This window comes from Venturia canescens, chromosome 5, assembly GCF_019457755.1.
Source record: "Venturia canescens isolate UGA chromosome 5, ASM1945775v1, whole genome shotgun sequence".
Lineage (NCBI taxonomy): Eukaryota > Metazoa > Arthropoda > Insecta > Hymenoptera > Ichneumonidae > Venturia > Venturia canescens.
In genome coordinates, this window is record NC_057425.1 from 8,296,521 (window position 1) to 8,306,833 (window position 10,313).

General features: G+C 38.4%; 3 protein-coding genes across 4 annotated transcripts in view; 1 reads left to right on the forward strand and 2 right to left on the reverse strand.

Moving 5' to 3' along the window:
• Positions 1-3,179, forward strand: part of Ret (Ret oncogene) — a 45,831-nt gene extending 42,652 nt beyond the window's left edge. The window contains exons 17-19 of the mRNA XM_043418537.1: positions 69-270; positions 584-762; positions 1,143-3,179. Of these exons, the coding sequence (XP_043274472.1) occupies positions 69-270; positions 584-762; positions 1,143-1,570 (809 nt within the window). The 3' untranslated portion in view covers positions 1,571-3,179. The remainder of the gene's footprint in view (positions 1-68; positions 271-583; positions 763-1,142) is intronic.
• Positions 3,180-3,732: 553 nt separating this feature from the next.
• LOC122410429 (odorant receptor 83a-like) lies at positions 3,733-6,530 on the reverse strand. The gene is made up of 5 exons (XM_043418551.1): positions 5,275-6,530; positions 4,554-5,161; positions 4,355-4,459; positions 4,114-4,275; positions 3,733-4,027 (listed from the first exon to the last, which is right to left on the reverse strand). The coding sequence occupies exons 1-5, from the start codon at positions 5,687-5,689 to the stop codon at positions 3,968-3,970; spliced, it is 1,350 nt and encodes a 449-aa protein (XP_043274486.1). The 5' UTR covers positions 5,690-6,530; the 3' UTR covers positions 3,733-3,967.
• A 124-nt stretch (positions 6,531-6,654) lies between these two features.
• LOC122410426 (uncharacterized) lies at positions 6,655-9,798 on the reverse strand. Of its 2 annotated transcripts, none has more exons than XM_043418543.1 (8): positions 9,467-9,798; positions 9,325-9,385; positions 9,107-9,262; positions 8,723-8,953; positions 8,166-8,471; positions 7,819-8,084; positions 7,156-7,552; positions 6,655-7,002 (listed from the first exon to the last, which is right to left on the reverse strand). In XM_043418543.1, exons 1-8 carry the CDS (start codon positions 9,548-9,550, stop codon positions 6,764-6,766), a joined length of 1,740 nt encoding a protein of 579 aa, XP_043274478.1. In that variant the 5' UTR covers positions 9,551-9,798; the 3' UTR covers positions 6,655-6,763. The 2 variants fall into 2 exon arrangements, with proteins under 2 accessions (XP_043274478.1, XP_043274476.1); XM_043418541.1 differs by having other exon boundaries at positions 9,107-9,280.
• Positions 9,799-10,313: the final 515 nt, after the last annotated feature.

Below are 10,313 nucleotides of genomic sequence, written 5' to 3' on the forward strand. Positions count from 1 at the left end.
TTGAACCACTTTTCAAATTTGTCATTGAAAAGTTGGCCGAATTTGATAAAATTGCCAATTCCTTTCAGTGCCTGTCAAGTGGATGGCACCAGAGTCCCTGGCAGACCACGTTTACACGAGTAAATCGGACGTTTGGAGTTTCGGTGTCCTGCTATGGGAATTAGTGACATTGGGAGCATCCCCTTATCCCGGTGTCGATGTGCATAATCTTTATAACTTACTGAAGGCCGGTTATCGAATGGAGAGGCCAGCAAACTGCTCCACCCAACTGTAAGGCCCCATTGAACTGTCAATCGTTCATTAATTCTCATTTTTTTGTTGCACGTTTCTGAAGAATTTTTTCCCATCGTCGAAACTATGAAATTTGGCACTAAAACAGCGATTTTCTGGTGTCAAATTTTCCGAATAAATTGTACAGGACTTAGAAAAATAGCAAAAACAATGAAAACAGTAACCAAAATCGTCAAAATTGGTGTTTTCACGCCTGACTAACAAGCTGACAAATCTTGCTATAGAATTGAATGGAGAAAAGATGATCGATCATAATCTGTCGACAAAATACACACTCTGTCTTTCCGACCAGATACAAATTGATGGTTTCGTGTTGGCACGACGAGCCTGGCATGAGGCCATCGTTCAAGGAGCTCACCTGTCATTGGGAACGAATGCTCGAAGATGGGGTCGAGTATCTCGACCTGAATCCTCGCACTGTCCACAATCAGGCGTATTTCGCATCACTTCATGCGCTGGACAGTCCTACGAGTGAGTTTTGTCTGCTCATATTTTCCTTGTTTCTAGAATCTGAAAAATATTTTATTAAAAAAATAGCTTCATAAATGATGTTTTACAACATTTTTGTTGGTAGGGACGAAAAGATAAAAAGTCTCGGTTCAATGGTTGAGCAGTGGAAAAATCGTTTTCTATTTTCTTTCCAAACGTTCTCGACCAACGAAGAATTTACTCGTCAGTAAAAAAGAATCAATTATCAAAAGTTTGAAGTCGCGATGATTTCTTAGGGATCGAAAAGTATTTTTTCTCATTTTGAAGCCTTTTTTTTGATCGAATTTAATGATTTTGAACGATCAAAAAAATTTTTCTTAGATTTTGAAGTTTTATCCAACGAAAATGTTTTTCATTCGCAGGTTCCAGTGTCGAGGGTATGACGAATGGAAACTTGAGTATAATAAGGACCGAGGCATTCAACTACATGAGCAAACCATCGGAGGAGCCGATTAAAAAGTGTGACAAAGTTGACAAGCTGCAGGCACTTTGGCACGAGCCGATAGCATCGTTTCCTGAAGAATCAGGAAAATGCGCTCCGGCATCGTACGAGAACGATCGTACGGTGAATATCAACGCGAATCACTACGAGAGTCCGATTAAATTGCGGAACTTGAGTGTCGCGAGTAACAGCGAGAACGATCTCAAGACGCCGAGCAACGAGAGGCCGCAGTCCTACATTGACATGGCTGGTAAAAGGGGGCAAAATGGTCACGACGATTTGTTGATGTTCAATAACATCGATCGAATCGATAAAGACGATCGAGCGAACAGTCAAACCAAGCAGTGAGCTTATTGCCACATCGATCTCGTTGACTCGATCGAAGAATGAGAAAATACTAGCCTGGAATGGCGAAATCTTCGTGGAGAAACCGTCGAAACGTCTCCGAAGAAAAGGTGAGAAAAAAGAAAGAATTATTTTTGCAAATATCGAACAAATTTCCGGAGGATCTCTCGTGGTTAATTCCCCTCGGAAAAATGCAGAAAAATCGGATACTTTTTCGAAAATATTCAATAAAATCTGCTCCGATCACAATAAAATGAAATGTGCTCGAAAACAAACCTTAAAAAAGCACTTCCGATGTCCCGGAAGTGGCGAAATCGAAGTTATTCGAGAATTGAAAAAAAATCATGTCAGAACTCAAAGATTTTGAGGAATTCGAAGGAGTGGAGCGAACCGAGTAATCGAAAGTCAAGTCGACAGGAGGAAATAGAGAGAGAGAGAGAGAGAGAGAACACATTACCTGATCGTAGGATAAGTAACTTTTATTTAACTCGAGATCTATGAAAATTGAGACTAGTCTTTCTAACCGAAGTTACGAGTTATAAGTTGAACGAGGCGAATCAAAATCCCAAATAAAATGAAGATAAATGATAAGTCGACGAAGAAATAGTGGAATAATCGAAAAAAAATCGAATGGGAGAAGCGATCTCAAGGAATCTTGATTATTCAATTCACGAAGCATTTGAAGGACCAAGCGAAGAGGCTCGATGGAAATTCACCAAAAAGTGTGCAAAGTCCAAACGAATGAATCGAGATTCGTACCAAAATCAAGATAAAAACAAATAACCTCTGACCTATTTTTATCGTATTTAATACCGTTACGTAAACTAATTGAAATTCATGAAAATAATGGAAATAATATCGATTCAATTAAAAACGAATCATAATAATAATGATGATAATAATGGAGGTAGAATTGGTGAAATATTGCGAATGATTGACCGACGCGAATCTTGCATCTACGTAGATAGTCTCTAGATCTATATTAACACACATATTTATATAATTCTCGTTGAATTTTGTATTTTATGAAAGAAGAAACAAGCAAATCCCATTTTGTTCATTCAGCGAGTTCGTGACTCGCCGGTTTATGCTTCCTATTAATTGTATTTCGTTGAGCTCGTACAGTTTGAAAAAAAAAAGTGAAAAAAGTCGTCTCCGTCGTCTAGAGAACACTCAGAATACGATTGACGTTTCATTCAAAAGCTTTTTTTCCTGATTTTTTCCTGAATAAACCAATATCGAAAGCGAAAGACTGCGTTTCCCGTACCTTAATGACAGACTAATAAAAATAACGTCATTATTTTGTACTTCTAACGTTTAGAATTAATAATGACGAAAGAAAGAATATAAACATTCCACTATAAATACTATTTATTATACGATAGAATATTCTCGTGTAAAAATATAGAAATATATATGTAAATGTAAATTACATAGCAAGTATGTCGTCAGACAATTGTAATCGTGATGTAATTTTTATGAAAATGTAATGCAAACTCTGACGAAGTTGTAATGCACCTTGGGCGATAAAGCATCCTGTGCACAATTCAGCTTTTTCAAAATTTTTCGAATATGACGTGACGAATAAAGTGCTAACTTTCCAAAGGTGAAACCTGTTGAATACTTTTGTATTTATTTGTACTGATGCTCCTCGAAAGTCAGTCTGACAATTGAGATTGGGAGACTGGACGTGAGGGTGGCAGATATTCTTGTATGTGGAAGAGATCGAAGGCATTGAGCAATGGATCAACGGTGTTGAAGGCTGCTGAAGGTAAGCACTAAAGTGCAGTAAAAAAAAGAGAAATTGGGTCTGAAAATGCTTCAATTTTTGTGGTTCAGAACGTTTGGAAATGGAATAAGATCGTTGGACGAAAATTTGACAGAAATACTTCGTTACGGGTCACTCGATCTGTAGCTCTTGGAAGGAGGGGAAAATTGGTTTTTAGTTCCTGCTTCCAGCACGTTTTGACGGTCGTTGTGGTCGAGCATCGATCATCAGAGCAGCTAACCCACGTTTTAACACTCGGTGTTTGTCCGTTCAATCGCAATTTGAAGACATCGGTAAGTACCTAATTCTTCATATTTTATATTTTTTTTTAAATGTGCGGAACATGCCATTCGGCGTTTGGAAATGTGCTCGAGCTGGACCGTTCAGAAATCAAGAATTGACTGGATGACCAACTCGGTCTTTTATTGCATGTAAATAGATGAAACTTGCCATTGATTCAAAAAAGAAAAATCAAAAAAGCGTACCCAGTAAGCACAGTATGGCTGAATTCGTAAAAATAATGAAATATCAGTGAATTCGAGTTGATTTTTTTTTACTGGTCATTGACTGATCGACTGCAGGCGTGAGTATGCAACAATCGATTGAGGCTGCAGATTTCAAACGCGACTTTTTTAAGGCTCGTCGTTTACAGCAGTCAGAAGAGCGAAGATGGAGTAACTGCTTTTCAGTATCTAAAGGCAAAGAAAAATTCCGATTTTTGGCTGTATTCAAAGAAGAAAATCGAAACGAAAATTGGATAAAACGCTTCGAGCCTTACCGTGATGAACATTCCCAACGACATCGTGTAAAAACTTCCAGCTGCCAAACCCATCGGTCTACGTGTCCGTATCAGGGACATGGTTATCAGAGAAGCCACCGAAGAAATGTCTTTCTCATCCTCCCACCCCGAAAACCATTGGCTCGTTGCCAAAGAATCACTCTTCACAGTGTTGAGGAATGAGCGACAATTCGATATTAATTCGAGGGATTGAATCATTGATTGCAAAACGATGAATTACCTCGTAGATCAATGCATTGCCGAACCAGCACCAGCACCAAAGTTGACAAAAGACGGAACCGAAGAAAACAGCGTACTGCGCGAAACTTGAATTTTCATTGGCACCCTGGAACCGATTTATTGACAGTGAGTGATCCACTCGGTTGCCTGCTTCTAGAAACTCGAGTAACCGAAGAATTATGAAAAACGAAATTACTCACGAGCACTGCTTGAAAAGCAACGAGACAAATCATGCTCGTACTTGCGCACAATTGGACGAGCATTCCTGAGCTGAATAATTCGTTGATGTCATCAACGATCCGAATCAACCGATGATGGTGCTTGACACAAGTTTTAAAACGCTTATCAAAACTATCCTCAGATTCGGTGCTTTCTTCCGAACAGAATGGCACGAAAGTACGAATAACGAAGTCGTCTTCTGCGCTGATAAAGCTTGTGGCTAAACTGCTCTCCGGCAATCTGAGGTAGCCACGCTCGCTCAATGAATTCCGACAGTTCATGTAGTTCGATCCGAGAATTTGTAGCTGCAGAATTGTGTACCTGCAAAAACCCATTACTACAATGTCCATCACCCAAATCGCGGTTACAATCGACGTTAAGGCGGTCGCTTCAATGGAAAATGCAACTTCGTGCATCGGCGAGACCCTCGAGTCGAACGGATACTTGGCACGAATCGGCAACGAGCCGTTCTCCGTTGGTGGAAATATGACCGAAGCGGCTATCAGAAAAGCTCCGATGCTCCACAGGATGAAGACTGTTCCCATTTCATAGAGAACGAAACTTTTGACGAGAGTCACGACGGCTTTATCTGGCGAAAAAAAAAACAAAATCAAATAAGCATGAATCACTGTAAAATCTTTTTAAAGGCTTCAAACCAAATCTTTACCTTTATCACCGATTATTTCTGATTTCTGGACTCACCGGACGAGCGAAGTAACATCCGGACGGGCTCGTAAATCCTATTCATTAAATGTTCGATCCTATCACGCCGCAATTGAAAGTTTATGAGTTTGAAAATGACGATCAATGCACCAACGATGTAGCAACCGTCGTCAGTCGCCATCACCAAGTCCCTGTAGTTTTCACAAAGATCGGCGATGACCGTACCCGTGTACGTGAATATTATTGCGAACATGATTTTGTTGTACAGGAAATAAAGGAACTTTGAAATTCCCGAAGACTCTGAACCCGGGGCCCAGAAACTGAAAAATCTGCGATGAAATAGCAGTAAGAACAGATGAAAAAATGGATTATCCTTTTTTGGACTGATCTTCCACCTCAGAGCTGCGAAGTTAGCCTTCTGTATTGCCCTGTGAGGAATAACCCTCAAGTCCATAATGATCGCCAAGGGAGAGGACACGACCACTGGAGCGAAATCGAGGAGAAAGTCCCCACCATGCTCAAGCAAGTCTCGAGAACTCGCGGATTAAAAATTCATCGCCAATTTGAGCAAAAAAATTCACTGCATAAGTCAGTGGGTGTAATTTTCTAAAACGGTTGTATGGAAAATGGCACTTTCCGGACACTCGCCATCTGTTATTCTCCCTTCGTTCCTCCTTGCTCTTTTTGAAGATTCGACGAGAACAAAGCGTCATGGCACGAAGAATTGATTTCTATAGGGAATTCCAAATTGATACCTGCTGAAAAATATTGTAAGACGAGCAACACGTTTCAACCGAGATTTCCAAACGACACATCCCGCGTTGACTCCCTCGAAGCCCCACCGTATCACAACCTGCAATCACTGCCCCTCTTTTCCATTACGTATCGCTGGTTTACCGCCGTGTATGAAAGTCAAACAAAATCAATATTTTAGGACTATGCATAAAATACTTTCGACCACTTTTCCTTTCCCACAGAAATACGAATCGGGAGCTATAATTTTCGAAAAATTTTACTCCCACACCTTTATTCACGATGCCTCTCCAAGCACGAACACGCAAAAGATGAGAAAAGTATTGCTGCACGAGCATCCGAATTACCAGACATTAGAGAAGAAAATCCGAGAAAAAATCGATTTTTTCTTGATTCTATATATCAAAGGAATAGAACGTTGTAGAAAATCGTATATAATATTCGGTACTCTTCTGCTTTTGCGCAAAGCCGAAACGAGGTTTTTCGGGGGTGAAAAAAAAGAATCGTTCGGGCATACGGGATTCACCCTTTTTCATGGACGTCGTGAAGTGTCTGAATGTGAAGAAAAATGACGTATGAAAGGAACATATTCCTGAAGGTAGGATTGATAGGAATATAATGGAATGAAGTTGGCTCTGTTTGGCGCAATTCAAATTTGGCACAAAATTTCTGTCCATAGCCTTTAGAATATTATTCTTCAGTCAAGTGTTAAACACGCATTATAAAAATATTTGCTTATAAAATATTGCTAAAAACTATTTTTTTTTTTAATGTTTTATAAATTCAACTGATCAATTCGGAATTCATCAGTAGTATTTGGCGGTGTGTAAAATAAAGTCTCACTCTCACCCTTGTCACCGAGTAAATTGAGCTCGTCAATATTGATCACATAGTAGCTTTCTTCGCCACTTTGTTTCTCTCGAATTTTTTCGTTTTTATTAGGCTCGAGGAGCATTTTTGAAGGTAATTCCGAGGGTAAAAGCACGGTTGAAAGAGTGTCTTCGGTTTGGGGACCTGAAAACAGGGATTGTGATTTTAAAAAAATTTCAAACACGATTCGAAGGAAGAAAAATCATTGAAATTCATGCAAAACTCATATTTTCGTTAAAATAGAACGTCAAAAGTCTAAGGAAAAACAACGCAATCAATGAGTGAAAAGAACCTCACCAATTTCTTCGCAAAGTGTCGATTTTTCGGAACAATCTCTCGGTATTTGGACCATTGCGACTTTGATAGCCTCGGCAAATTCGACGCCCGAAACTCCGAACAAACGTATACGATCAACAGCGTAAATATTCCTCACGAATTTTTCCAGCTCTCCGGGCATTTCAAAACGCCTCATAAGTCTTGCCTCTTCAGGCAAATCATCACGTTTGCAATAAGGAAATTGTACGACGAAATATCGCTTATTTCGTCTCGGATAATTCTCTTTTAGTAAACGCAATGCATGATTGTCAACGTTCCGATAAATGTGGGGCACTACTTTGCCTCCGGACGGTGGAGACGTTGCTATGACGATCACATCGGCATCTCGAAATGCTGAGTTACACCAGAGGCCGGGATCCTGGATTAGAAATCAAATATGGGAAGAAGAATGTGAGTAAATTTCCAATAAAATCAAATATCAATAGCAATGTCGATAAAGCTGAAAAATGGATTTTTCACATGAAGAAAATCTAAGACATTCTCATAATTGTAAACTATTTGAGTAATTATAAACATTTTTTTTCTCTTATTGAAAATAATAAAGTGGAAAGTTTAAAATGAATTATTATATGATTAATAATCGAACGCAAGTGTTGAAAAACGAAAAAAAAAGTTGATGTTCACCTTATTGGCAGTTTTAGGAATATCGAGCATATCAATCATGGCGTTAATATTACAACTTCTCATGTACAAAGCCAATTTTTGCATGACGTCGATATGGGCCGTATGAGTGGGCGAATATACCAGAAGACAATTAGTTCTCCGGTATTGTTGTTTAGCGAGTGAATTTTTCATGTATAATTTGTAAGCGTAATACATGGCGTAAAGAATTGCAGGTGGAATCCATACGACGCTGATTATCATTAAGACTAAACGACGAGCGGATTGTTCTGGGAATAAAAATGATTTTTCGATGTAAATACATTTTATTCATTAGTTAATGAATATTGCTGAAAAGCTGTTTCTCTCACTTGTACTTATCGCGGGTGATGTGCTATTGACACAACCTTCTTTTCCACAGAAAGGATGCACAGCCGCTACTTTAAAATAATGAACACCGTCAACGACAGTGAAGTTATAACGAATCTCTTCTTCTCCATTGTGTTTCAATTCCAAACTGACTTCACTGTTTGTATGATTATTTATCATCCATACTTTGTAATCGGTGACATTAAATTCTTCTGGCAACGGTTGAATGTGCAATAACAGTGATCCCGGGTTGGATACATCAATGTAGAAAAATGGTTTAAACGTCCTCACATCATTGATACTTTCATCTGCATTGTGACATAAATGAGGAGATTTTTCTGAATTTTATTATCTTCAGAAATTCATTTTTTTCATATAAACCTTTTGCATAAAAATTGAATTGCTTCTTTTCAAGCTCATAAAAATTGGAATAGAAAAACTGAATTTATAATCATGAATTTGATCTCACTGTTCGGTAAATCAAAATATTTCAGAATTGTTTGCTAACACAGATATTTCGAATCTCAAAACTACTTTGTGTCAAAGTTAAAAAACTCACCAATTTCCATATGTCTTGGTACAACGAAAACCAATTTTCGACTGTACTCAAAATCTTTGCCAACTACTAAGTATTGCAAGCGGTAGGGAGTTGCTTCAAATGTTTCTTCCGCAAATGGACAAGAAAAAAATATTTCAGGAAAAAGAGTTTCCTCGTTTTTGGGATGAATATCGATTTCAAAGCAATCGGCATGACGATAATTACTTGCATCTTGATATCTCGCAATTAACCCTGTTGAAAGCATAACATATCCATTATAATATCTAAAGAGAGGTTAGATAGATTCACAGGGAAATCACAATAAGTTTTCCATTCAGATAGCATTTACACAGTTTGAAGTAATTCATAGATCCTAAAGCAATGTAACTATTGACAGATTCTTACTGTTGAATGCGATGTCACTAATAGAAAGATTGAATGCTGTAGTTCTTCCTTGAAATTTGCCAAAATCTTTGACATAAGTGGAAAGTCTAAATTTCCCTAGGGATTCACTGCCCGCAGGTGCGAAGCCCAAGTTTTCAAAACGCAGATTGACGCAGTCTGTAAGATAATACTTTGCTAAAAAAATTCTAACATTGACGAACAAACAGAGATGTTCTTACCTTTGCCTCTTTGAATCGGTGTGTACAAACATTGCTGTCCTGGGGCTTGGAGTTCCGTACCCTAAAACACGAGGAATGGCATAACGACAAACTTTGATTTTGGAGATTTCCACCACTTGAGAGGTTACGTTTCTTTCCTCACCTTGTGACAGATGTCCGAGTAACAATCGGACGCTAGAACTCTCGATGTCAAACATATCGCAGCACTGAGTATTATTACAAACATTTTTGTAGGTTAAAAAATGAAGTTTTTGTCAGAATCGTAATAATCTACGATCCTGCATTTTCCGCGTGTCGCGAAAAATTTGTTGTCTGTCTTACACTATCGCTCACGAAACATCACTGTACGATTTGTCGGTGACGAGTTTATTAATATTTTTTTTCGAAATAACATCGCTTCGTTGTCTAATTATATAACGTATACATTGATCTACGCATCAACTCATCCCAGTCATCAGCTGGGCAACAGAGCAACCCGGGAAACCAAAGGAAGTGGGGGCAACGAAGATAACTTGATTCGTTACTTTGTCACGACTGGAACGCCAACTATCGGCTAACACGTCAGTTGACATAACGCAAAGAAGAAAAGATTCAGAAATAATAAAAACTGTAAATACGCTCAACCATTCCATCAAGATAATAATGAAATGACCAAAGTTTTCGTGTATTTGCACGTGAATTTGCAACTATTTCGTCAAACGATTCAAAATATCAAAGTTTTTGATAAATAAATATACAAATTGTGAGTCGAAATAGCGTTAGTGCTCGCTCTTCAGCTTTCAACGTGGAAATCGAAAGATCAGTAAAATTCTGTCTGCATCAACAATATAATTACGAGAGACAATATAAACTCATGGAACGACTCATAAAACAAATTGCTCTTTTGAAAATTAATGTCCCGAGAGGAATAACCGGTCAGGGAAAGTTGCCATAATAAAAGGGTAGAAAGTGTAATAGGGAAATAAAGAATGAATAAAGAAAACACAATA